Raw genomic sequence first — 27935 nt, forward strand, 5'->3', positions numbered from 1 at the left:
CCACCCTGGAAGCAGCAAAGGACCAGACTGCGGTGCCTCTGCCAGTGAAAATGGAGCTCACAAGGGCCGCATGCAGTCCTCCCGAGCTCCATTTTCACTGGCAGAGGGTTGCAGGAGCCCATCCCAGCTGAAAACAGAGGGCTGCACGTGCCCTCCCCCAAACCCCGTTTTTGCTGGCAGAGTGTTCAGGCCACCACAGGCACCCCAGACACGAGTAACGCCATGCTGGCCATGCCCACCTTGGCCATGACCACACTAGCCCCCGAGGTCAAACACAACCCTGATGCGGCCCTCAATGAAATCAACCTTGAGCCTGGTGAGATTCGATCTGCCAAACTGCTGGCAGCCCGTGATCAACAGAAGTAGCCTGCAGTACTGCACTCTAACCACTGCACCACCGCGGCTCTTTGACTATCTAACTATCCACTCAGACAACAGGTAAGAAGCAGTCATAGCATTTATAATGGGCCATGAGCATCACACTCTACCATCTAGGATAGGTTTGCGGTCCTTAATTGTATGTCTTATTTCCATCCGTTCCTATATATTGAACAATACTGCTTCTGGTACAAAAATGTCATTTACCAACCCCATTTCTACCATACTTTATTCTGCAGTGGAAATAATGAAGTATTAGTGCTCATGGCTTACTGAATTTGAGTTCAAAAGCTTGAGTTTCCCATCTGCCCTTCGCCTCTATTTGTACAAATAGACTTGCCAAATTGAGTACATTTACAACTAGGCCCAGATCACTTCCCGGTAGTCAGCATGAGCATTGACCTTCATTAGCCATCACTTTTTGTTTATTGTCCTTTTAATATTTAACAAAAATGAACAGATTAAAAGACTTGAATCTGGGTCTGATTTACTTTTTCATAGAGCTACCACCATGTCTACTTCTTTGCTTCTTATAGGAGTTCTCTGCATTTTAGAAGCAAATAGTTTTGCCTCAGTAGGGAAAACAAGGTGAGTTCATTGTACAGGATAGAGATAACATTTGGTAGCATTTGTGCATGATTTTCTCCAAATTTTCTGGTACTCTATTTTTAGTTTCTGGAAGACAGAAGGTAAGAGAACTACCTGCTTCCTGCCATTTTTCAGAAGCATCTGAACAATCCTATTGAATGCAATAGAAATTATTTCCATGCATAAAATAATCAAAATGTCAAATGAGCATTTAAATGAGTTATTTTATCAGTAACAGATAGTTAAATTTTATGGACCTCTGAACCAGTTTGTGAATACTAGAATTTCAAACCAAAAATCAAATATTTTTTACATTAGAAATATTAGAAATATTCATAGAAATATAAGTTAGTCAAATTCTGACACTACTTTATATAATCTGTTTGTTCTATTCCATTTTACCCAAATTGAATCTCTCAAATGTAATTTGTATTTCTCCACAAATTTTATTCTTACAAAAAAAAAAAATGGAAGGAAGGAAGGAAGGAAGGAAGGAAGGAAGGAAGGAAGGAAGGAAGGAAGGACTTTGAAGTTACTTCTCTCTAACTTGAGCAAAATGCGTTATTGCTTAACGCATTGTAAGCCGCCCTGAGTTTCCGGAGAAGGGCGGCATATAAATCAATTTTTTTAAAAAAGGGGGATTTAAACTCAGCAAATGTACAAACTGGAACACGATATCTGATGCTCAATACTTGGTAGGCTTTGCTGTTAAGTGTTGATATTCTAAAACTTTGATGGATGAGGCCAACCTCAACCTTGTCTCAAGGTTTATTTCAATAGAATAGAATTTTTTATTGGCCAAGTGTGATTGAACATACAAGGAATTTGTCTTGGTGCATACACTCTCAGTGTACATAAAAGAAAAGATACATTCGTCAAGAATCATAAGGTACAACACTTAGTGATAATCATAGGGAAACAGTCAATATAAATCTTAAGGATACCAGCATCAAGGTTACAGTCATACAGTCATAAGTGGGAGGAGATGGGTGATAGGAACGATGAGAAGATTAATAGTAATGCAGACTTAGTAACTAGTTTGACAGTGTTAAGGGAATTATTTGTTTAGCAGAGTGATGGTGTTTGGGAAAAAACTGTTCTTGTGTCTAGTTGTCCTGGTGTGCAGTGCCCTATAGCATCATTTTGAGGATAGGAGTTGAAACAATTTATGTCCAGGATGTGAGGGGCCTGTAAATATTTTCACGGCCCTCTTTTTGACTCATGCAATATACAGGTTCTCAATGGAAGGCAGGTTGATAGTAATTGTTTTTTCTGCAGTTCTAATTATCCTCTGAAGTCTGTGTCTGTCTTGTTGAGTTGCAGAACCAAACCAGACAGTTATAGAGGTGCAGATGACAGACTCAATAATTCCTCTGTAGAACTGTATCAGCAGCTCCTTGGGCAGTTTGAGCTTTCTGAGTTGGCGCAGAAAGAACATTCTTTGTTGTGCTTTTTTGATGATGCTTTTGATGTTGGGTGTCCATTTTAGGTCATGAGATGTGGTAGAAACTAGAAATTTGAAGGTCTCTACTGTTGATACTGTGTTGTCTAGTATTGTAAGAGGTGGTAGTATGGGAGGGTTTTTCCTAAAGTCCACCACCATTTCTACAGTTTTGAGTCTGTTCAGTTCCAGATTGTTCTGGTTGCACCACAAGGCTAGTTGTTCAACCTCCCATCTGTATGTGGATTCATCATTGTCTCGAATGAGACCGATCACTGTTGTGTCATCTGCGAACTTCAGTAGTTTAACAGATAGATCGTTTGAGATGCAGTGGTATATAGAGAGAAGAGATAAATAAATATTTCAAGGATAAATAGCCAATATAGGAACAGCGTGGAAGAAGAATCTTCCACTTCCACTTCCAACCTTAGGAGCCTTGGTAGCACAGTGGTCTAAGCACCCTGTTATTAACACAGCTGCCTGCAATTACTGCTGGTTCGAATCTCTCCAAGGCTCAAGGTTGACTCAACCTTCCATCCTTTCTAAGGTAGGTAAATTGAGGACCCAGTTTGTGGGGGCAATAAACTGACTTTGTATAAATATACAAAATTATGAAGCCTATTGCTTAATGCATTGTAAGCTGCCCTGAGTCTCCAGAGAAGGGCAGCATATAAATCAAATAAAAAAAAATATGAGTAAAATACTGCCTCTTTCCATGGTGTGCTGACAGTAAACACAAGACAAAGGCAACTGTTTGCCTCTTATCTTGGTTCCTCATTTATTTTTCCTACATCAGTGGTACAGAGAAAGTTTCTGAGAATTCTTTAAAAATATGAATGTACAAACCCATCAAATCATTTTTAAAAGCTTCTTTGTGCTATATCACATCAGGTAACATCTTTCTTGTTTGAATTCTGTTTTAAGACAAGAATTGCACTTAGAAATGGCAAATCATTTGCAGGAGTCAACCCTCTTTTTCCTATGGTTATGGAATTTTCAACATTCCAAAATGCAGCTTCTGTGGAATCTTGAAATCAAGTATTCTCATGCAAGGTTATGTACCGAGAGACCACAATGAGGTGGCCTGCAACTAAATGAGTAGGCAAACAAAGTCATATCGTTCCCTTTCAATATGTAGATACAAACATTGTACAAACAAACCATGTTAAATCAGAAACATTTCAATTTACTTTAAGACTATTTTATTCTAAGGGTGACCCGAGAACCTAATGCTCCAGAACCCATTGACTGCTTGCTGACTGCCTGGAGTGATTGGGGGCCATGTATTCCATGCTCAGAAGAAAGAGTAAGTTGTTTTTCCATAATTTTGTTCTCGTTGTTAGTTGTGAAGTCGTGTCCAACCCATCACGACCCCATGGACCATGTTCCTCCAGGCCTTCTTATGCAGATGAGGCTCACAGCATATCTCCTTTGCTAGACCCCACAGGGCAAGAAGATATAATTGGGTGGAAGTGGACCTCAAATAATGATGGGTTTTAACAGTCAAAAACTAGCACTTTGAATTAGACCAAGAAGCAAAATGGCAACAAATACAGCTTGAAGAGCAGAAGTGTAATATGTGCTAGACTAGTCTAGGAGCATACATAACTGCCCACATTGCTATATTTTGCATCAGATGAAACTTCCAGATCTCTTTAAAGGCAACACATGTGGAGTGCATTACAGTAGTCCATTTGGGAAGTGATTAGGGCATGAGTGACTATGAGTAGCTTCCCAGTCCAGGAGCACATACAACTGGTGGACAACACTGAGCTGTGCGAAAGCCTTCCTACTCATGACTGCCCTCTGCTTTTCAAGCAGGAGTTGCAAGTCCAGAAGGACCTCTTGCATTGGTGCAAGATTAATAAAAAGTCCTCTCTTATTATCCTGCTCTTGAAGCAGTCAGTCACTAACCCAGCCAAATCTCCTTTTCCAACAATTGTGCTTGAACAAAATCACCTTAACTTAGCCCACCATTTTGGAAATTAAGTTTTCTGCAAGATGTCCACTGCCCTCTACTAATAAAATACTGGCAAGACTTCACACCTCACTAATCCCTTCCCCATAGGCCAGCGAAGCAGCAATGGTTGTGGCTAGTTCACAGCAACTAGTTGGTATTTAGAAAATGCATCCGGTCCTGGAAGTTCAGGACTGGATGCATTTGATGTTCCCAAAACACTTCTCATTGTCCTTGTTCGCATTCTATAGGAATAGGGTCTGTATATAAGAATAATATAGTGATGTAATGATAATCAACTCTTGCTCTGGGATAATTTCAGGGGCAAACCAGTTGTCATATTAACTCCTCATAGTGAGTTGTGTTTAGAAGGATCAGAAAAATTTGAAATGGAATCCTCCATTGAAATAGCCTTCACAATCCAAGTATGTTATAGTCATTTCACTACATGCCATTCTTTTTGTGATTAACATTAGCTGGATCATGCCCAATATCTATTATGCAAGGAAGGAAAAAAATGGATCTCAAGTATAGGGGGGAAAAGTGTAATATATATAGTTTTTCTTCAGCAGAACAATAACTAGGTTATTTACCAAGTTGATATTTGTTGTTGTTGTTAGTTGTGAAGTCATGTCTGACCCATCGTGACCCCATGGACAATGTTCCTCCAGGCCTTCCTGTCCTCTACCATCCTCTGGAGTCCATTTAAGCTCACATCGACTGCTTCAGTGACTCCATCCAGCCACCTCATTCTCTGCCCTCAATCTTTCCCAGCATTAGGCTCTTCTCCAGTGAGTCCTTCCTTCTCATTAAGTGGCCAGAGTATTTGAGTTTCATCTTCAGGATCTGGCCTTCTAAAGAGCAGTCAGGGTTGATCTCCTCTAGGACTAACCGGTTTGATCATAATTTCATAATTTATCTTGTATTAAAAGGGCTTCATAAAGAAGATTTATTTATGAAGTATAGGCTCCTTGGTGGATATTGGTTTCAAATAGTAAAAGAAAAAAGGCTTTCTTGTTTGGAATCACTGGTTGTCCACTAATTATAGTGTTAAATTTGAATGGATGGTAAGAGATCACCCATTTAAATCCTTTTCACAGTGTAAATGTGTACATTTTCAGTAGCTATGAAGATTCTCAGTGATCCAGGTCATGGTTATCCCAAAGGTGCTTTTTCAAGAAGCAACTGGATTTTCTGGTTTTTCTTTGAAAATGTTTTGCTTCTCATCCAAGAAGCTTCTTCAGGTCTTTTTCAGCTCTTGAAGAAGAGCTGAAGAAGCTTCTTGGATGAGAAGTGAAACATCTTCAAAGAAAAACTAGAAAGTCCAGTTGCGTCTTGAAAAAGCACCTTTGGGACATTTTCAGTAGTTGTACACTGGCTTTTTCTTTTTTTTTTTTTTATTGAAAAGTTTTAAAAAGTTTTACAGACATTTCCCCTACCCCCTCCCTCCTCCCCTTCCAGCCCTCCCCTTCCCCTCCCTCCCCCCCCCCCCCCCCCGGCTTCCAGGAGCAAAATACAGGGTATAACATTTGGCAATCATAAGCTATCATAAGCTAATTATCTATAGCCTCCTATCCCCCTCTTGAACTTTTAACTCCCCTTTTACTAGACTAAGTTTAAGTACTTTATAAAATCTCCTGGATCATTCGTAAGCTATTTGAAATTTTTTAGTCCGATATTTGCCTTGAGTATAATCAATCCATCTTCTCCATTCTAACATATATTTCTCATTTGAATGGTCCTTTAAATATGCTGAAATTTTCACCATTTCTGCTAAATTTACTACTTTTAGTGTCCATTCTTGAATAGTAGGTAAATCTTCCTTCTTCCAGTACTGCTCCACCAAGAGTCTTGCTGCAGTTATTAAGTTCAAAATCAACTTAGTCTCTATAGCCATACAATCTGTAATTATACCTAACAAAAACAACTGTGGAGTAAACTTTATCCTTTTTTAAAAACATATTTTGAATAATCCACCATATTTTTATCCAGAATGCTTTAACATTTTTACAAGTCCACCAAACATGAAAATAAGTAGCATCAACACAGTCACATCTCCAACATTTGGGTTGTAAGTTTGGGTACATACAAGCTAACTTTTTGGGATCCAAATGCCATCTATAAAACATTTTATAGAAATTTTCTCTCAAATTTTGAGCTTGTGTAAATTTTACATTTCTTACCCAGATCCTTTCCCATGTTTCCATCATTATTGGTTCCTCAAAATTTTGTGCCCATTTTATCATACAATCTTTAACTAACTCTGTCTCTGAGTCTATTTCTATCAGTATATTATACAACCTTTTTATGTGCATTTGACTCTGGTCCCTAATTTGTTTTATCAAAGTTTCTTCACTTTGTGTAATACCGATTTTCTGATCTTTTTTCCATCTATTCTGCAGCTGTACATACTGAAACCAGGTTTGAATTGCCCTTTCCTCTCTCTGGCGTTTTCAACAGCAGCAACTTTAAGATGTATGGACTTCAACCTTCAGAACTGGAAATCCACACATCTTAAAATTTGCTAGGGTTGAGAAACACACTTGTTGATGATCATCCAGTGATTGAGTGATAGTCTGTCCTCCTAATAGCAATAGCAATAGCAATAGCACTTAGACTTATATACCGCTTCACAGTGCTTTTACAGCCCTCTGTAAGCGGTTTACAGAGTCAGCATATTTTCCCCAACAATTTGGGTCCTCGTTTTACTCCCCTCGGAAGGATGGAAGGCTGAGTCAACCTTGAGCCTGGTGACATTTGAACTGCCAAATTGCAGGCAGCTGGCAGTCAGCAAAAGTAGCCTGCAGTACTGCACTCTAACCACTGCGCCACAGTGTTGAACCCTGAATTTCCCATCCTTTCCATTTTGGAGTAATAAAATACGTTTCCATTTCTTTTACCTTGTATATTTCTTTTATTTATTTATCGTCTTTTGAAACAGCCCATCTCCCTAACAGAGGGATTTTGGGTGTTGCACAAATAAAATATTAAAACATAAAAGTATATCAAATTTAAAATGTATAAAGCGGCAAGGATGAATTAAACTTCAATGTTAATAATTAATTAAAAGGCAGAGGGAGTGCTTTCGAGACCAGCCTCATTTTTCCCAGCTGTTCATCCCCTCCATAGCCGACTGATTCTGAGCCTGTTTTAATTTTGTTTTTAATATCTCTCACAAAGCACCGCTCAAGGAGTATTCTGAAGTTTGGACAGTTTGGAGGGAAGCCATGCATTGTGGCTCTGAGTGATAGAGAGTCCTGTGTGACAACAAGTCTGTGTCCAGATGAGAAAGGTCATTGTAAAGAACAAGAGTTTGTATGTGAAAATGGTAGGTATTGAGACTCTGACATCATTTCTCTACTGCCATCACTGACCATAGTGGTTTTATGACAATATGAAGATTAAGAGCCACATCATGATTAAGATGCCACTCTAGGACAGTGGCAGTGGTTCAAAAATTTTTACCACCAGTTCTGTGGACGTGGCTTTCTGGGCATGGCATGGCTTGGTGGGCATGGCTTGGTGGGCGTGGCAGAGGAAGGATACTGTAAAATCTCCATTCCCACCCCACTCCAGGGGAAGGATACTGCAAAATCCAGTCCAGCTGGGACTTGGGAGGCAGAGACTAGATGGGGGCGGGGCCAGGTGGTATTTACCTGTTCTCCAAACTACTCAAAATTTCCGCTACCAGTTCTCCAGAACTGATCAGAACCTGCTGAATACTATTTATTTTATTTTATTTATTTAGTTAAATTTATATGCCGCCCTTCTCCTGAAGGACTCGGGGCGGCTCACAAAAGGTTAAAAACCGAAGAACAATAAAAAATATAATTAATTTAGCATAATTAAAATCCCACAATTTAAAACCCATATTAAAACCAATTAAAAACACCCCGCAGATCAGATGCATTGTTTAAAAAGCCACGTCTTTAGGTCCTTGCGGAAGGAGCGGAGGTCGGGACCCATTTGGAGCTCGGTGGGTAAGGCATTCTAGAGGGTCGGCGCACTCACCAAGAACGCCCTCATCCTGGGCGCCATCAGCCGACATTGCTTGGTCGACGGCACCCCGAGGAGGGCTGCCCTATGTGAGCGCGCTGATCAGTCAGAGGCAGGCAGTAAGGTAAGCACCAGCACCTTGAAGCGGATCCGGAGGATCACTGGTAACCAGTGCAGCTCGCGCAGGAGAGTTGTAACACAGGAGTAACGGGAAGCTCCCGTAACAACCCGTGTGGCTGCATTTTGGATCAGCTGGAGCCTCCAGGTGCACCCCAAGGGCAGCCCCATGTAGAGGGCATTGCAGTAATCCAGGCAAGAGATGACAAGAGCATGGGTGATTGTACGAAGGGCATCTCTGTCTAGGAAAAGGCACAATTGGCACACAAGGCAAACCTGTGCAAAGGCCTTCCTGGTAACGGCCGTCAGATGGTCAGCTAGCGACAGCCGTGAATCCAGGAGGATGCCAAGATTGCGAACCCTTTCTGAGGGAGTAAGCAACTCCCCTCCCATCACAAGTGATGGGGCCCCTAGATCAGAGGATGCCGGCATCGACAGCCACTCCGTCTTGGAGGGGTTGAGTCTGAGCCTGTTCCTACCCATCCAGACCTGCACCGCCTGCAGGCACTTTGACATCACGGAAAGAGCATCCCTAGGTTGGTCGGGGTAGAGATGTACAACTGGGTATCATCAGCATATTGCTGATACCTCACCCCAAAACCATGAATGATCTCTCCCAGTGGCTTCATATAGATGTTGAAGAGCAGGGGGGAGAGAATCGATCCCTGAGGTACCCCACAAGTGAGGGGCCTTGGGGAGGATTTCTGTCCCCCTGCCCAAACAAATTACTACCTCTTGACAGTGGGCTTCTTTTGCAAGGGAAGTCTCCAGAGTCACCTTCCAGATGGAGAAAATTACAGATGTATTCTTGCTTGCTTTTAAGCTGAAAAAAAAGCAGCTTTCTCCCATTCCACATTTTTTTCTCAGCCTGCATTGTACAGTATGACGTTGAATATTCTGTTTGCTAATGTTATTTTTGTAATAATATCTTCTTTATGCGTGCATTTTTAATAAGCCATGTTTTGATGGGAGAACCACACTGTCATGTTCAGAGAAATGTTAAATATCAAAGTATTATGATGTTTCCTGTTTAAAAGCTGAAGAAGATCTTGCTCAATTTCAGTATACTTTAATCACCAATGTGTATTATTTTCACTGCATTATTATATTATGATGATTGTTGCATTTCACCAAATAAAACCTTTTAAAAATATTTTGCATTACATATAGGTGTAGTTACATTGACGCTGAAATGCACGGTATCATTCAAACAAGTATTATAGTATTTTCCCCCCTGGACAAATTAACACTAAATCAGTCAGTCATTCTGACATAAAGGGCAGTTTGTTTTATTTAAGTTGCAAATTTGGGGAGTTGAAGTCCAATACACAACCAGGGAAGGCAATGTTGATTTATGAAAGCATTCTACATAACCGATTACCTATAATTATAAATGTTTCATTCTTTGTTCTACACTAAGGATATTGTCTAAAGAATAGGCTGGTATGTAACACAGAAAATGACTGTGGTGACTTTTCTGATGAAGATCTGTGTGATGAAACCAAACGCCCACCCTGTGGGGATCGTGATATTGATATATCAGAACTTGGAAGAACAGCTGGACAAGGGTAAGTTCTAGAAAATGTTCACGAGAAGAATACAAATTACCCGTATTTTTCGGACTATAAGGCACACTTTTTTGTCTCCCAAAAGGGGGCAAAAATGTCTGTGCGTCTTATAGACCGAATATTGCCAAAACCCCACCCACCCTCCAGACATTTTTTGGGCCTCTGCACATCCTCTTTTCGGGCCTTTTTTCAGCCTTTTTCACGCCTTTTTTGGGGCCCATTTTCGAGGCTTTTTTCAGCCTGTTTTCAAGGCTTTTTTTTGGCCTGTTTTGGAGGCTTTTTCTGCCTGTTTTCGGGGGGGGGGGGTTGGCCCATTTTTGAGGCTTAAAAATGAGCCAAAAAAGCTCCAAAACTGAGTTGCAGAAAGCCTTGAAAATGGGCTGAAGAAAGAACCCAAAACAGTCCCCAAAAAGCCTCGAAAATGGGCCAAAAAAGCCCTGGAAACAGGTTGAAAAAAGACTGGAAAAGGCCCCAAAAAAGGTAGGGCAAAATCTTTTTTTGTTGTTGTTTTTCTCTTCTAAATTTAGGTGTGTCTTATAGTCCAAAAAATACAGTCCATGTTGTGCTACCCAATAAGGCTGGAATCCTCAAAATGGTTTTCAAGAATGCAAAAGTTCTGAATAACTTTCTTAGTTCCATTAGGATCACATTCCTATCTAACTTTTATTCACACACACAGAGAGAGACACTTCAAAAGTTATTTGATTTCCTTGGTTTTGCTCTGGCCTGTCATGTACTTTCTGCTAAGCATCATAAAGTATTTGTATGATGTGAACCTTTTTTAAAAAGGACATATAATAACAATCAGCTGGTGTGTAGTGCCACTGACCTTTTATCAATCCCTTGCAGTTAATGAATTACCATTTGGCTTTCTGATCCCACATTTCGACATCATGAAGATGTAAGTTCTTCATTATTTTTAGCTGCTTCTACATTGGGAAGATCAGACCTGCCCATCAATGATTAGAATGTTCGATCTGCTAACCTTGGCATCTTATGGATGTTAACAAAGACAGCTTTATTTCTTCTGTTTTGTACTGCTGCCAGCATGCCACCTTAGAACAAATCAATAGAACAAAGCCTGACTAGGTGGCTAAGACACTGAGCTTGTCAATCAGAAAGGTTGGCAGTTCAGAAGTTCGAATCCCTAGTACAGGTCTTCTGTATGAGCAGGGGGTTGGACTAGATGACCTCCAAGGTCCCTCCCAACTGTTACTATTAAATCAATCCAGCCTAGATCTTAACAAAAATGGATCGGATTCATCCACTCTTTTCTAGCTAAATGAAAACCTGTTCCATATTATCTTGATCTGCTTTAGAAAGGGACTTCAGATTAATCCAATGTGTAGCCCATTAATGGATAAGCATGTAAACCCATATGATAATTTGGATTGTGATCCTTGAAATAATGTGATCTTATAGGTTCCAGGAACTATACTTGGAACCTCTGGAATGATATCCTATACACACACACACACACTTTAGAACAGGTCCCACCGTAATGACAGTCTGATAATCATTAAAAACGTGCCAGGCTATGGAAAAAGGTTGTTGTATAATCCCCATAACTTTGGCTTTTTACTGGTATTCACTGGCGAGCTAAGGATTCTTTTGTAAATCTTCTTCTCTATTCTGTTATTTGTAAGCTACCTAGAAGTATTAAGGAGTGAGAGAGGCTCAAAACTGAGTTAAATAATTACTAAAGCTTACCAGGCAATGCATGCTAATATTTAAGGCAACATAATACTCTTTGTGTGAATTTAGTGGTTAAGTTACTAGGCTAGAAACCAGGAGTGAGTTCTAGTCCCATCTTAGACATGAATGTTGCATGGATGGCTTGGGGTCAGACACTTTTAAGCCCACAATATCATGCATAAGCGACAAACCAGTTCATCAGGGTTGGTTGGTTGGTTGGTTTGTTTGTTTGTTTGTTTGTTTGTTTGTTTGTTTGTTTGTTTGTTTGTTTGTTTTTGCAACCAATGGATCAACACAGATTCAATAAAAATGAACTTGGGGAAATATGTTAGGATAAAAAAGAATATCTTTGTTATTTTTATATATATTACTGATTTGTCTTTGTTGTATTGGCTTGATATTTCTGATAGTATATGACATTTAATAGTACAATGAGAAGGCTGATGATTAATAACCCTTCCTTCCTCCCTTCCTTTCCTTCCTTCCTTCCTTCCTTCCTTCCTTCCTTCCTTCCTTCCTTCCTTCCTTCCTTCCTTCCTTCCTTCCAGTGTGAATGTGCTGGGAATGACACCGGCTCAAACTGCATTTCAAAATGAGTTCTACAATGGTATCTGTGACAGAGTCCGTGATGGGAACACGGCGACTTATTACCGCAAGCCATGGAATACGGCTTTCCTCAGTTATGACGTAAGCTTCTATATGTAAAGCAGAGTTTTGGTTTGCATCAAAAGGCAAAATCCACTTTGCCTCAGCCTCAGCTTTTAAAATGTCAAGTGTGTGTCCATATAATTTTCTTGGCAACTTTACATAAATGTTTTGCCATTGGCTTAGGATTTTTTTTTTATTCCCTTGTCTAGTTTATAGGAATTTCTAATGTCCCATCCAGATAGTCCTCAGTTCTGAACCTACTTGGCCTTTTGAGATTATCCTAAATCAATCAGGTGCTTTTGTTGCAGGAAAACAAACCTGGTAAAACCAAAATGCAGTGCTGTCTAGTTTCGGGTGGAAAATTCAGATAATAGTAAGGTTTTCCTATCCATGTTTATTAATTCAGACTTCCCATCACAGTGTTGGTCTGTGAAAAATTCACACCACCTGTAACCCCTATTTCATGTAACTGAAAGGCTGTTAAATGCTGTTAAAAGTATAGTGATTAAAAACCACTTTCTATGCTGGAAAGATAGAGTTATTCTATCTGTATATAGGTGCCTTAATTTTTTATATAACAATAAAAGCAAGCAGTTTAGTTCTTTAACAACAACAACAAAATGTGGAATTTTATCCATCTTCAGACATTCACCTGTCAATATGAGGGATCCCTATTTCTCTTCCAAATTTTATTTGTTATTTTTCAGTCAGAAGCATGTAGAAGAAATAGCCTCACATTGGCCTTAACCTCTTTATGAATATGTGTAGGTTAGACCAGTTCACTACATACTTTTCATTCCTCACAAGCTTAAATAATGTTGTTTGCCACAGATTTACAGGACAATCTGAAGGACCAGTAACTTGGGAATGGGGATGGCAGCATAGGATGGTCTGAATTTGATTATCCAAAAGGTATTCCAGGGATGTGGAAGGAGATGTGTCCATCTCAACAGCTCCTGTCATTTCTGCTGAAAGTTCATTGGTGATAGATCCAGTGGTGGGATTCAGCCTGTTCGCACCACTTCGGGAGAACCGGTTGTTAACTTTCTGAGCAGTTTGACAAACTGGTTGTTGGAATAAATCATTAGGGCAGAGAACCGGTTGTTAAATTACTTGAATCTCACCACTGGATAGATCCACCACCGGACATAACTACCTTCCCATCCCATGGTCTATTATGGAAGAATCTCTTATTTCCCTAGAAGAAAAGGTATTAGTTGATCACTTACACCAGTGTTTCTCAAACTTAGCCACTTTTAGATGTATGGATTTTAACTCCCTTGCTGGCTGGGAAATTTTGGGAGTTGAAGTCCACACAACTCAAAGTGGCCAAACACTAAGAAAGTGACTTAAACTAAGGAGGAAATTAAGAGAAGTGATTCAAACAGGGAGAAACATTCTACAGCCTGGATGGATTGGCTAGTGGTGCTAATTCAAAATCTGGTTTGCTAATTTATGACTTAGTGTATTGTCTGAACTAAGCACACCTTGGAGTACCAAAGGATGTCATCACAGATTATGTTGTTTATCATTACCTATCTGTCAGTCAGCCATTTAATTGTAATTTTTCTGCCTTTCAAGACAAGAGGAGACAAACACTTTACACATGAATTCTACAGTGACCAAGCATCAACAATTAAAGAAATATTCAAAACAAAAACACAGTCTTTTGATGCAAACTTGTCTGTTAAACTGAAACCAACTGAGAACGATATATCAGCTACTGTTGGGGGAGGCTTCAATGCTGGCAGATCATCCAACATGAGTGAATTCTTGAAAAAAACCAAAGGAACGGTAAGCTTTTTTTTTAAAAAAAAAATTATAGGTAAGTATACTGTCAGGGTTCCAAGTAACATCCCCAACAAAAGAAGACTCCAAAGCTAGAAGTTCCTCAAAGTTCCATTGTATTAGAGATGTCGCTTTCTGGCGAAGGTTGTTGAGAGTGTGGTTGCGCGACAGCTCCCCCAGTACCTGGAGGAAACCGTCTATCTAGATCCGTTCCAGTCCGGCTTCAGGCCCGGGTACAGCACGGAAACGGCATTGGTCGCGTTGGTTGATGATCTCTGGAGGGCTCGGGACAGAGGTTGCTCCTCTGTTCTGGTCCTATTAGATCTCTCAGCGGCTTTTGATACCATCGACCATGGTATCATGCTGCGCCGGTTGGAGGGGTTGGGAGTGGGAGGCACTGTTTTACGGTGGTTCTCCTCCTATCTCTCCGACAGGTCGCAGTCTGTGTTGGCTGGAGGGCAGAGGTCGACCTCAAGGCACTTGGTTTGTGGGGTGCCACAAGGGTCGGTCCTCTCGCCTCTCCTGTTCAACATTTATGTGAAGCCGCTGGGCGAGATCATCCGTGGTTTTGGGGTGCAGTGCCATCTGTACGCTGATGACACCCAGCTGTACATCTCCACCCCAGACCACCCCAACGATGCCCTTGAAGTGATGTCCCGGTGCCTGGAGGCGGTGCGGGTCTGGATGGGGCGGAACAGGCTCCGACTCAATCCCTCCAAGACTGAGTGGCTGTGGCTGCCGGCGTCCCGATATAGTCAGCTGGTGCCATCGCTGACTATTGGGGGCGAGACATTGGCCCCCACGGAGAGGGTGCGTAACTTGGGTGTCCTCCTGGACGCACGGCTGTCCTTAGAAGAGCATTTGACGGCCGTGGCCAGGGGGGCTTTCTATCAGGTTCGCCTGATACGCCAGTTGCGCCCCTTTCTGGATCGGGACTCCCTATGCACGGTCACTCATGCCCTCGTTACTTCCCGCCTTGACTACTGTAATGCTCTCTACATGGGGCTCCCCTTGAGGAGCACTCGGAGGCTCCAACTGGTGCAGAATGCGGCCGCGCGGGTACTTATGGGGGCGGCATGGCGCTCCCACGTGACACCTCTCCTGCGCGAGCTGCATTGGCTTCCGGTGGTCTTCCGAGTGCGCTTCAAGGTGTTGGTTCTCATCTTCAAAGCGCTCCATGGCTTAGGACCCAGTTATTTACGAGACCACCTTCTGCCTCCGATAACCTCCCACCGGCCAACACGCTCCCACAGAGAGGGTCTCCTCAGGGTGCCGTCTGTCAGGCAATGTCGGCTGGCGACCCCCCGGGGAAGAGCCTTCTCTGTGGGGGCACCCGCCCTCTGGAATGAACTGCCCCCAGGGATACGACTAATCCCGGATCTCCGGACCTTCCGCCGGGCCCTGAAGACGTTTTTATTTCAGCAAGCCGGGCTGGGTTAAAAAAAATTTTTTAATTGGTGAATTTTATGGGTAATGGGGTTTTAAATTGGAGAAGCCTAAGATAATTTAATTCTGTTTTAATGTATTTTAATATTTGTATTGTGTGTTTTTAATTTTGGCTGTTCACCGCCCCGAGTCCTTCGGGAGAGGGGGCGGTATAAAAATTTAATAAATAAATAAATAAATAAATAAAATATTGGCACATCTGGGAAAACCTGAATCTGAAAGCATCCAGGTTTTCCCCACCCAAAAGAAAGTCCAAGTCCCTTCCCCTGCACCCACACATCCATCACATGGTCCAATCACAGCACCATCTACAGCAGAGGTCTTCAAACTTGGCAGCTTTCAGACTTGTGGACTTCAACTCCCATAGCTGGCTGCAGAATTCTGGGAGTTGAAGTCCACAAGTCTTAAAGCTGCCAAGTTTGAAGACCTCTGATCTACAGGCTAAATATCCCTGAAACTCCATGCAATCCCTCCTCCCAGTTTCCCACAGCACTAAATGTGGCAGCCCTGAAGATCCCAAGAAAAAGATGGCCTCCAGGACTGACATATACATTATTCCAGAGGAATGATAATATACATGCCTAAAGAAATACTGAGCCATTGGCAGCATTCATGCTGAATTGGTTATTGAAATACCAAAAAATATTAACCTTGTTTAGGTTTTCTTAGCAAGATATGGGAATCCATTTATTAGTTTATGGGTTAACAAACTGTGTAAATCTCCACAATAGATTATCTTGATAACCAAAATAAAGATGCTGCATGAATATAGCGATAGGAAACCTACAGTCCTCTGCCTACTTTCCTTGAGTAAAGTGCACAGGATGATACCAAAGAACTAAAAACCCTAACCTAACCCACATACTGATATGTTTGGGAGCCCCACTTTTAGCCAACACTTTTAGTGATCAGAAGTTTGGTCTTTTCAGTGTCACAGTGGGATTGGGTATTTTAGGATGGAGGTGTAACATTGGAAGCTTTTGTGCTTCTTCTTTACCATGTACAGTATTTACTGGAAGAATTTACAATAGGTATTTTCAAGATATTTTTTTTTTATTGAAAAGTTTTGAAATGTTTTACAAACAAATTCCCCCCCTTCCCCCACCCCTTCCCCTCTCCCTTCCCCCCCCCCGACTTCCCAGAGCAAAATACAGGGTATTGCATTTAACAAACATAATCTAACATAAGCAAACTAACTATAAATTCTTAACTTCCCCTTACTCTTTAACTCCGCCATAGGTACTAAAATATCAAAGTAGAAAAAAAAATCATCTAAATATTTCATTCATAAGCTATTTGCAACTTTTTAGTCCTGTATTTGTTTTGTACATAGTCAATCCATCTTCTCCATTCCAGTACATATCTTTCATTCAAACGGTCCTTCAAATATGCAGAAATTTTAGCCATCTCCACCAGATTAGCTACTTTTAATGTCCTTTCTTCAATAGTAGGTATTCCTTCTTTCTTCCAGTATTGCGCCACCAAAAGTCTGGCTGCCGTTATTAAATTCAAAATCAAATTAGTCTCTATAACTGTACATCCTTCAATTATACCCAGTAAAAACAACTGTGGAGTAAATTTTATCTTCCTTTTAAGAATATTTTGTATAATCCACCATATCTTAATCCAAAATGCCTTAATTTTCTTACATGTCCACCATATATGAAAATATGTTGCATCATCACATTTACATCTCCAACATGTAGGTCAGTGATGGCTAACCTTTTTGCCATCGCGTGCCAGGAGAGGGGGGGGGGCGGGGGAGGGTCGTGCGTGCACGTGCCCACGCGCATGCGTGCGCAACCCCCTCCCCCCCGCTCCTGGCACATGATGGCCTGGTAGGCCCGTTTTTCTTTCTTACCTGTTTCCAGATCCTCTCTGTGTATCTGGGAAGGGCGAAAACAGCCTTTCCCACTCCCTTGGAGGCCCTACGGAGGCTGAAAAGGCCCATTTCCCAACTCCCGGTGGGCCAGGAAGTGACTTTTTTCCTGTCCCCAGCCTCCAGAACCTCTCTAGGAGTCTGTAGGAGCCCCTCTAGGAGTTTCTGGAGGCTGGGGACAGGAAAAAACGTCACTTCCTGTCACAGTGGTTAGGATGCAATATTGCACATTCTGGAGTTCGATCCTGATGGGTTCAAGGTTGACTCAGCCTTCCATCCTTCCAAGACTGATAAAATGAGGACCAAGATTGGTTGGGGCAATAGGCTGATATTTGTAAGCTGCTCAGAGAGTGCTGTAAAGTGGAGTGATATATAAGTCTAAATTCTATTGCTATTGTCTATGAATTCCTGCATGACCTGAGAATTCCTGCATGACCATATAAATAAATTTACAATAATCAGAGGACAATGTAAAAGAGTAACACAATCTCATTCTCTACCTCTATACCTGTGGATAGAATAACTGATATATTACTATTTTCTCCTTATAGAATTCCATCTATTTACATGTCAAATCTAATATACAACTGGGAACATTCCAAATGCGAAATCGTGATTTGCGCTTGAGTGAGACATTCCTGGAAGAACTAAAGTTTTTGCCAAGTACCTATGAGAAGGGAGAGTATTTTAAATTTCTTGAAACATATGGAACTCATTATTCCCAGAGAGGAACCGTTGGAGGAAAATATGAGCTAATATATGTGTTGGATAACCAAACGCTTTCATCACAGGGTAAGGACAGAATGAAAGTGGTCTCTTATGCACAAGAATAATGGTGTAGCTGGCAATCAGAGCAACTGATTTCTGACCCTAACCCTGTTTTCTTTAAAACTGGGTTCTTCACAAACTTCAACTTGGATTGGTTCAGGGTACCAATTGCACCTTAGGGCAGCGGTGAAATCCTACCAGTTCATACCAGTTCGGGCAAACCGGTAGTGATAAAAACTACTGGTTCAGGCAAACTGGTAGTAAAAAAAAGCTATCGATTCCTCCAAACTGGTATTTCCAATGATCAGCTGTGCCGCGCGATTTAAAATCGCTAGAAAGCAGGAAATCCTAATTAGAACCAAATCTCAGCACTGTCCCACATGGAACATCTTTTGTTAAGCCTAGGGTGTATCTTTCTTTCTTTCCTTCCTTCTTTCTTTCTTTCTTTCTTTCTTTCTTTCTTTCTTTCTTTCTTTCTTTCTTTCTTTCTTTCTTTCTCACAATAAAGAATTTAGGGTACCTTAATCTAGGTACCCTATATTAAAAGCAATAATAAACTCCAAATGTCAAAAAAATAAGTTAAAAAAACTTCAGCAGTGCTATTATAATTAAGAGTTTGGAAAGAATTGATAATAAAACAATGAAATCACGTTAAACTCACTATTGGTTTGAGATCCTCAGACCTACGTTATGTTTAAAAAGTGATAAAGTTATGTTTAAGGTCCTGAAAAGATGTCTAGGATCAAGCCAGTGTCACTTAGGGGAGAAGGAAAGTATGTTGTCCTGGGTCTCTTATGCAGATGAGCTCACAGCATATCTCCTTTGCTAGACCCCACAGGGCAAGAAGATATAATTGGGTGGAAGTGGACCTCAAATAATGATGGGTTTTAAAAGTCAAAACTAGCACTTTGAATTAGACCCAGAAGCAAAATGGCAACAAATGCAGCTTGAAGAGCAGAAGTGTAACATGTGCTAGTCTAGGAGCACACATAACTACCCACATTGCTATATTTTGCATCAGATGAAACTTCCAGATCTCTTTAAAGGCAACACATGTAGAGTGCATTACAGTAGTCCATTTGGGAAGTGATTAGGGCATGAGTGACTATGAGTAGCTTCCCAGTCCAGGAGCACATACAACTGGTAGACAACACTGAGCTGTGCGAAAGCCTTCCTACTCATGACTGCCCTCTGCTTTTCAAGCAGGAGTTGCAAGTCCAGAAGGACCTCCAAATTCTGCATCGGTGCAAGATTAATAAAAAGTCCTCTCTTATTATCCTGCTCTTGAAGCAGTCAGTCACTAACCCAGCCAAATCTCCTTTTCCAACAATTGTGCTTGAACAAAATCACCTTAACTTGGCCAAAAATCACCATTTTGGGAATTGTTTTCTGTAAGATGCCCTCTACTAATAAAATACTGGCAAGACTTCACACCTCACTAATCCCTTCCCCATAGGCCAGCGAAGCAGCAATGGTTGTGGCTAGTTCACAGCAACTAGTTGGTATTTAGAAAATGCATCCGGTCCTGGAAGTTCAGGACTGGATGCATTTGATGTTCCCAAAACACTTCTCATTGTCCTTGTTCGCATTCTATAGGAATAGGGTCTGTATATAAGAATAATATAGTGATGTAATGATAATCAACTCTTGCTCTGGGATAATTTCAGGGGCAAACCAGTTGTCATATTAACTCCTCATAGTGAGTCGTGTTTAGAGGGATCAGAAAAATTTGAAATGGAATCCTCCATTGAAATAGCCTTCACAATCCAAGCATGTTATTATAGTCATTTCACTACATGCCATTCTTTTTGTGATTAACATTAGCTGGATCATGCCCAATATCTATTATGCAAGGAAGGAAAAAAATGGACTTCAAATATAGGGGAAAAAACTAAGTGTAATGTATACACTAAAGTTTTTCTTTAGCAGAACAATAACTAGGTTATTTACCAAGTTGATACTTGTTGTTGTTGTTAGTTGTGAAGTCATGTCTGACCCATCGTGACCCCATGGACAATGTTCCTCCAGGCCTTCCTGTCCTCTACCATCCTCTGGAGTCCATTTAAGCTCACGCCGACTGCTTCAGTGACTCCATCCAGCCACCTCATTCTCTGCCCTCAATCTTTCACAGCATTAGGCTCTTCTCCAGTGAGTCCTTCCTCCTCATTAAGTGGCCAAAGTATTTGAGTTTCATCTTCAGGATCTGGTCTTCTAGAGAGCAGTCAGGGTTGGTCTCCTTAGGACTGACCGGTTTGATCGCCTTGCAGTCCAAGGGACTTGCAGGCCTCAATTCTTTGGCACTCAACCCTTCTTATGGTCCAACTTCAGATATCAATATTGTTAAAAAATAAATTATGAAAAAGTAGACCATTTGGAGAAATGTTTTACATTTAACCAAATAACTACCTTTGCTTAAAATTAACCTGATCCACCACCTATCTTTACATTTGGCTTTGCCGTAGAGTGTTTATTAACCTGCTATGATACTATATTTGAAAGGAAATTTATTTGCATTCAACAAATACTTGACATTTTCTGAACTACAGTAAAGACTCACCAGCCTTTAAATAACAGTTAGGAGCTTTATAATATAAAGGGGAATTCAAATCTGCCCAATTCTAGGGATGAGCCAGACTAATGCTAGTCTATGATCTCTTAAGCCATCTTTCATGCATTTTTTTAATTGGTGCCCTAATGTCTCAGTCCTTGATCTGTGTCACACTGTTACACACATTCATCACAGGAGTGAAATTAAAAAATTTCCCCTACCGGTTCTGTGGGCATGGCTTGTTGGGGGGAGGTCATGTGACTGGGTGGGCATGGCCAACTTGACATCACTCACATCGAGGGGCTCCTCACCGGCCCCTCCCCTCCCAGCCACTCCTTGTCGCAAATGGCAGGAAAATGGGAAGGGGAATATTCTGCCTACCATACTTCCCTCAGTCTGTGCTGAGATTGAGGAATGGATATCAGGCAGGAAAATCCCCTTCCCCATTTTTCTGCCTTTCACAAAAATGGCTCCATTTCAGCTGCTCCACCCCCCTCATCCCCCTCCCTCCTGGGGACTACCTTACAAGGGACAGGCTGCAGCAGTTCCGTTGTGAATGGAGGGAGAAAAGTTAGCATTCTCTCTGATGCATCTAACATTGAATTCTGTGGCAGAGAGAATGCTAACTTTTCTCCCTCCATTCACAGTGGAGCTGCTGTTCCCTTTATGGCTCCCTCTTGGCCCCCTCCCTCCTGGGGACTACCTTAAAGTGACAGGCTGCAGCAGCTCCGTTCTGAATAGAGGGAGAAAAGTTAGCAGTCTCTCTTCTGCACTTAACATTGAATTCTGTGGAATATTGAGCAGCCGGAAGAGGTGAGCGGTGACCGGCCGAGTGTGGGTAGGGCCAAGGAGAGGTAATTACTACTGGTTTGGTGAACTGATGCCCATAATCCCTAGCGGTTCACCCAAACTGGTCCGAACTGGTAGGATTTCACTCCTCATTCATCAGCCTTTCCCCAAATTGGTGCCTTACAAATGTGATGGCTATAATTCCCAGACTATAATTTCCAGTCTCAAAATTGTATTCTAACTTATATGGAGAGCTTCTGATTAGTATAAAATGATGGGGCTAGTTACACACTAAAGATAGTCAGTCTGCACTTCTGATTTGAGAACTCTTATATTACAGGTTGGTTCAGATCTCTAGTAAGAGCTACCATTGTTTCCTTGAAAGCAACCATTCGGAAAGCAATTGCATCAGAAAAAAAAATAGAGATTGAGGGGGGGAGGGAGAGAAAATAAAAAGAAAGGGACACAAAGTAAAGATTCTCCAATACTTCCCACCTTGCAACTTCTTCCAATATCGATTGGAAAATCAGGATTTTGATATCATATTTTCTGTGTAACAATTGTGTACACCTCTAATCATTTTTTATTAACTCTATTTTCAGGATTCACTGCAGAGGATGTAAACGGATGCTTAGGCTTTAATTTAGGAATTACTATTGCCGCAGAAGTTGCAGAAGCCACAGCGGAGATTAAAGCTAAACAATGTAAAACCAGTGGATTTAAAAGTTGTGAGTACATCAGTCCCTACTTCTGACATGTCAGAAATTACTTCTGAAATGTCAGTTCTTCTGACATTTTGATGCCCAAGTTTGCATATTGATTGGCACATTATATCCCTCATACCAGAACTGAGATGTGTTGTCGGAACACATCAGTCACATGCTGTACGATCACATTAAGTAATGAACAATACCGATGTACCTATTAATGCCAGTGTAATATAATATATAATGAGCAGCGTGGTGGCTTAGTGGTGAAAACCGTAGCCATGAAATCATATCCATCCTGCTGGATGTCACTGGGTCAATCATTCTCAGTCCAGTCTACCTCACAGGTTTGTTATTGTGGGAAAATATGAGGAAAAATGTATATTAGATACATTTGACTCTTGAGACATTTGTAAAAATAAGAAAGGCAGGAGATAGACAGACAGACAGAGAGACAGACAGACAGATAGATAAAATATATTTCACTAATGTGCCAATCACTATATAATGCCACAATATAGTATTAATGTGTCAAGTATTTGTCTGAAGGGGCTTTCATGAAAGCTGAAGTTCATAAGACCTACACAAAGCAAGCAATGAAGGCAGAATTTTTTGCTCAGGAAGATTTTAATTGATGCAGTGTACAGAATACCAGAATAAAGAATCTGACGAAGACACAATAAGTTATATTTCACAAGACAACAGATGGTTGCCTGCCCCCTTGACATATAGAGGCCATGGGACTCTTCTGGAAGAGCTCCCAGATACGTAAGGAAAAGCCAAGGTGGGGCTGGCCAAGTTTCAGCTTCCACTTGTATGGTAATTCCAGAGAACTCACCAAATGAATCATCTGGACCCTTCTCAGTCAGGATTCATATTTGGATAAGGGATTGAGATGTCACTGAACACACTTGTAGATTATCTCTGGCAGGAGCAGGATGGGATGTTGCATGGTCTTAACCTCTCAAAGACTTCAGTACCATTGATCAATTGAAAAACTGTGACTAGAACTTGCTAGCAAGTTGCCAAATTGGGGCCATTTAATCTGATTGCATTTTGGAGGTTCCTACAATAGATTGGAGGCTTAATTCCCTCATGGGATATGTGTTGCCAGCCCATAGATTGACATTAAGGCTGGCTTGTAGGCATTGATGGGGAAAAAAGGATAGTGAAAGCATCTCTAGAAGCACAGTATCTCTATGTCTCTAATCAGTGGCCCCCAATGTTTTGGGCATCAGGGACCGGTTCTGTTGAGAGAGGATTTTCCATGGACCAAAGGGGACATAGTTTCATGTGTTGCCTGCATCCTGTGGATGGGGCTTCACTTGTTTGCGTGGACCGGTTTCTGACATGCTGTGGACCAGTGCCAGCCCATGGGTTGGTGCCTCCTGCTCTAAATCATGAAATAATTGAAGAGTGACTGAGCAAGATGTCTATTCTAAAAGATTGCCTGATTGTTTAGGCACCATGAAATTCTAGCAGAAATTCCTAAATAATACACTAGTTCTCTGGATCACCAGTATGCAAGATGGAATCACTTGATACCAATAAATATAGAAAGATTGAATTTCCTCAATCTTGGCAAATATAGTTGGCAGAGACTCTTAGGTAATCCATTTCCAACTATAATCAACATCATCATTTTCCTTTCTTCCAAATGAAAGTGAAAAAATAAAATCAAATGAATGTTCAGTTGCTCGTATCACCACCATCATCATCATCACTTTTTATTAACCAAGAAAAAATGTTTTTTTTAAGGCCACTCTTCCTATTATTTCACCTCCATTTTTTTTCTCTTCCAGTTGATGAACTGAGACAGAGTGGGGTTATCGAAGATGTAGTCTCTCTGATTCAAGGTGGGACAACAGCTACCTTAACAAGGTTGAATGAATTGCTTTCATCAAATGCCAGGCTAATTGATGTAGAACACTATGTTGAATGGGCTGCTACACTACCTCAAGCTCCTGTAGTGATAAGACAAGAGGTGAGAGGATTTTCTTCTATCTATCAATAAGTTGAAGAAATTTTCAATAAATGTGAACCCACAAATGAGTTTTCCTCTTTCTTGAAGAAATATATTAAAACTTGCAAACTTTTCAGAGTCAAAGATTCTGATCAAGTAAAGCTAAAGCCGCCCTCAAGTGAAGTTTGACTGCAGTGGTTTCTATGATGTTTTCTAGGAATGGTTCACCATGGCTTTCTTCCAAGATGTTTTTTCATTTTACATTCTGATCAAAAATCCTGGGATTTCCTAATAATCCATCCTTCCTTCCTTCCTTCCTTCCTTCCTTCCTTCCTTCCTTCCTTCCTTCCTTCCTTCCTTCCTTCCTTCCTTCCTTCCTTCCTTCCTTCTTGCCTTTGCCTAGATAACAAAGCAGTTCTTTTGGTTGGAGACCTTCTACTTCACAAGAATGTAACTTTTTAGGGCTATGGACCATGATCAACTTTTCTTTGGGTTGCATTCCAAAACATTAGGCAGAACCTGAAGAAAGAAGTATGTGGAATTAAGGGGAAAATAACATTAACTTTAATTTATGATAAAATTAATCACATGAAATGGTACAGAATGAATGAATAAATAGAAGGAATAATTGAAAGGAATAATTATTCCTTTTATAATTATATAAATTTATATAATGTATAATTATAATTATGTGACAATCTTTCATTGGGGACTTCATGTAAGAGTTTTGAAACCTATGGACTCCTATTTTAGTTTTCCAAGCAAACTTTATTTCTACAACTAGCCTCAGCAGGAGTTTTGCATTCATATCATTTGCATTAGAATCCCTGGTTGAATAGACCCAACTCTCCTAATCTCATGATCAAAACCATATGCATCCTGTAGACAAAATTTCATCCCAACAAGTTATGTGTTAAAGCACTTAAAGTTTTCAAACAACATTTTTCTGATTTTAAATGGTAATGTATAATAAAATAAAATTGTTCTAAGTGGGCATGTGAGATCTCTTGCCCTATCTTCATGGCGCTACTTTCCTGAGGCCTACTTCTAAAGTCCCTCACAAACATCTCTATATCATGAAAGAATTACTGGGAATTTGACAGAAAGCCGTAAAATTGACACTTTACAAAACTATTAATGATGGAGCTGTAGTAAAATGAATAACTAAAATCTGCATTTGAAAGAATTGATTACTGAGGAGAGGTAAGTAGTAGGTAAGTTCTCCATATAGGAGAACATGGATCTTCTCAGAATAAAGTGCTATAGTCCATATTTTCTTTACATAAGAACCGCATAATAATGATAAACAATTATTTAAACTGAAAAAGTGCATTAAATATTTCTGCAGTTAACCCCAATTTCGGAACTTGTACCACTGAAAATCCCAGGCTCCCGAACAAAGAAAGAAAATCTGGACAGAGCTGTAGAGGATTATGTGGCTGAATACAGTGTATGCAAATGCCAGCCTTGTCTACATGGTGGGACGGCGATGCTGATAGAAGGGAAGTGTGAATGTACCTGCACTCCATTTTACAAGGGAGACGCCTGTGAAATACCCAAGTCAACTTTTGTACCAGGTTAGAATTCATTCATTGACTTACTATATATTTTAATGGCTCTCTTGGCTCTATTGTGTTATTTAAAAATATACAGAACCTATACAAAATGTACAAAACTTAATTGTGTTGAGTTAACCCATCCTGTTGTCTGAAATGAAAAGAGTTATGCAGTTCTCAACTTATAACCATAACTGGGAGAAGAATTTCTATTGTTAAGCAAGCTAGTTGCTTAAATCTTGGCAGATTTTATGATGCAGTGGTTAATCAAATTCACCTTCCTCCGTTGACTTTGCTCATCGAATGCTGGCTGGGAAAGTTGCAAACAGTGATCACAGGTAAGTTAGGATTGGAAGGCAGGAGTTAAAAATTCAGAGTTGATAAATAAGGTGAAGGGGAGCAATAGGAACTTATGAGCAGTCTGGAGGCCCAGACTCAAAGGGAAGACTCAAATAGATGCTTCACATCTATTGCACTGAGCCATAATGTGATGTCTCTTTTGTGGTTTGCTTATGGCTTCTTCAAGAGGGAATATACCACCACCTCCTCCAAGGCTGATGGAAATACCTTGTCCATTAGGGATGAATTCACCATGACCCAATCCCAAGCACATGTGACTTCCTGGGAGATCTGAACTAATCTAGAGGGACATGGATCAAATATACAGGTGTTTGGATTAATAGCCCTGAAAACCCTGTCTACACTCCAAAGAATTACAGATCATGTAATTATTTGGAGTGTAGATCAGATTCTTCCAAGATATTAGGGCAAGACCATGTCTCAGTCAATTCAGCTGCAACTGCCCATTTCAAGTCCAACTTGGAGTGACTGACAGGTGCCTAGAAAATTCTTCACAGTAGTTCTGTACATGTTGTCGAGATTCTTTCTTCCTCAGCATGGGACAAGTCATATTGAAAAGGGTGACGGGTTGACTATCAGTATCTAAGGACATGATAATAGCAGAAAAATAATAGTAATTTGTCACTACAAGTAACAGCCCCTAGAAAAGTACACTATAAACAAATAAAATACAATACACTAAATAAAATCCATAACCCAATAAGTAACAGTAAAATCAAAATCATCCATTCCAAATTAGAAAATATTACCAAATATTTTTAACTGAGCAGGACTTGCAACTGGGACTACAGGTCTATAGAAGAGTTCAAATGTAATTAGACAGTGCATTGTTAAACTTTTTTTAAACAGTATTGGTTGATTTGGATTTATGCTATATAGTTACACAATCAACATACAATTAAAATATAGCAATAGCAATAGCACTTAGATTTATATACCACTTCACAGTGCTTTCCATCCCTTTCTAAGGGGTTTACCGAGTCAGCCTATTGCCCCCAATAATCTGGACCCTCATTTTACCAACCTCAGAAGGATGGAAGGCTGAGTAAACCTTGAGCCTGATGAGATTCAAACAGCCAAATTGCAGGCAGCCAGTAGTCAAGTAGCCTGTAGTACTGCATTCTAACCATTGTGCCACCATGGCTCTTTTATATATGATTGTGAAGGAAGACAATATTATTTCTAAAATTCTGAATGTTCTGAAGTTAGACAAATTCTTTCTGATCCTGATCCAGCTCAAACTGCCATTGATGGGAACTGGAACTGCTGGTCTAGCTGGTCCACGTGTCAGAATAGAGAACGTCAGCGAACAAGAGAGTGTAATAATCCTGCACCTGGATCTGGGGGCAAATCATGTCCTGGAACAAGTGTAGAAACAGGCCATTGTTAATTGCAGAAGTCTACTAACAGGTTTGTAACTTCTGAATGTGTGTAATGAATATGGTACTATTTTAACATAAGACCATGGAATATCCTGGATTTAATGCTTCTGGAAGCAGCGTATCCACATGGAGAGCTGAAACTGTGAAGATTTTGCTGGCTAAGTCAGAAAGGAGGGAGGGAGGGAGGGAGGGAGGGAGGGAGGAAGGAAGGAAGGAAGGAAGGAAGGAAGGAAGGAAGGAAGGAAGGAAGGAAGGAAGAGGAGGAAATGGAGAATGTCTTCTCAGAACTCAGCTGACTGACTCAGAGAGAGCAAAGATTGGTAAAACTTGATTGCTTTCAGTTGCTATTCCATCACTAGTT

General features: G+C 40.6%; 1 protein-coding gene across 1 annotated transcript; it reads left to right on the plus strand.

Moving 5' to 3' along the window:
• Positions 1-884: 884 nt before the first annotated feature.
• On the plus strand, positions 885-27602 carry LOC139313333 (complement component C9-like). Its single transcript, XM_070938896.1, has 11 exons — positions 885-966; positions 3620-3713; positions 7545-7692; positions 9898-10045; positions 12289-12427; positions 13970-14182; positions 18053-18293; positions 22209-22334; positions 24116-24297; positions 25625-25853; positions 27428-27602. Exons 1-11 carry the CDS (start codon positions 890-892, stop codon positions 27580-27582), a joined length of 1752 nt encoding a protein of 583 aa, XP_070794997.1. The 5' UTR covers positions 885-889; the 3' UTR covers positions 27583-27602.
• Positions 27603-27935: the final 333 nt, after the last annotated feature.

Source organism: Pituophis catenifer, unplaced genomic scaffold, assembly GCF_029215685.1.
Source record: "Pituophis catenifer annectens isolate HBS135680 unplaced genomic scaffold, rPitCat1.0.hap2 SCAF_2, whole genome shotgun sequence".
NCBI lineage: Eukaryota > Metazoa > Chordata > Lepidosauria > Squamata > Colubridae > Pituophis > Pituophis catenifer.

Coding starts and splice junctions, on each gene's coding strand:
- LOC139313333 (XM_070938896.1), top strand. CDS start 890: ATGTCTACTTCTTTGCTTCTTATAGGAGTTCTCTGCATTTTAGAAGCA. Junction 3,714..7,544: donor TTCCATGCTCAGAAGAAAGA/GTAAGTTGTTTT, acceptor TCTCTCACAAAG/CACCGCTCAAGGAGTATTCT. Junction 12,428..13,969: donor CGGCTTTCCTCAGTTATGAC/GTAAGCTTCTAT, acceptor CTGCCTTTCAAG/ACAAGAGGAGACAAACACTT.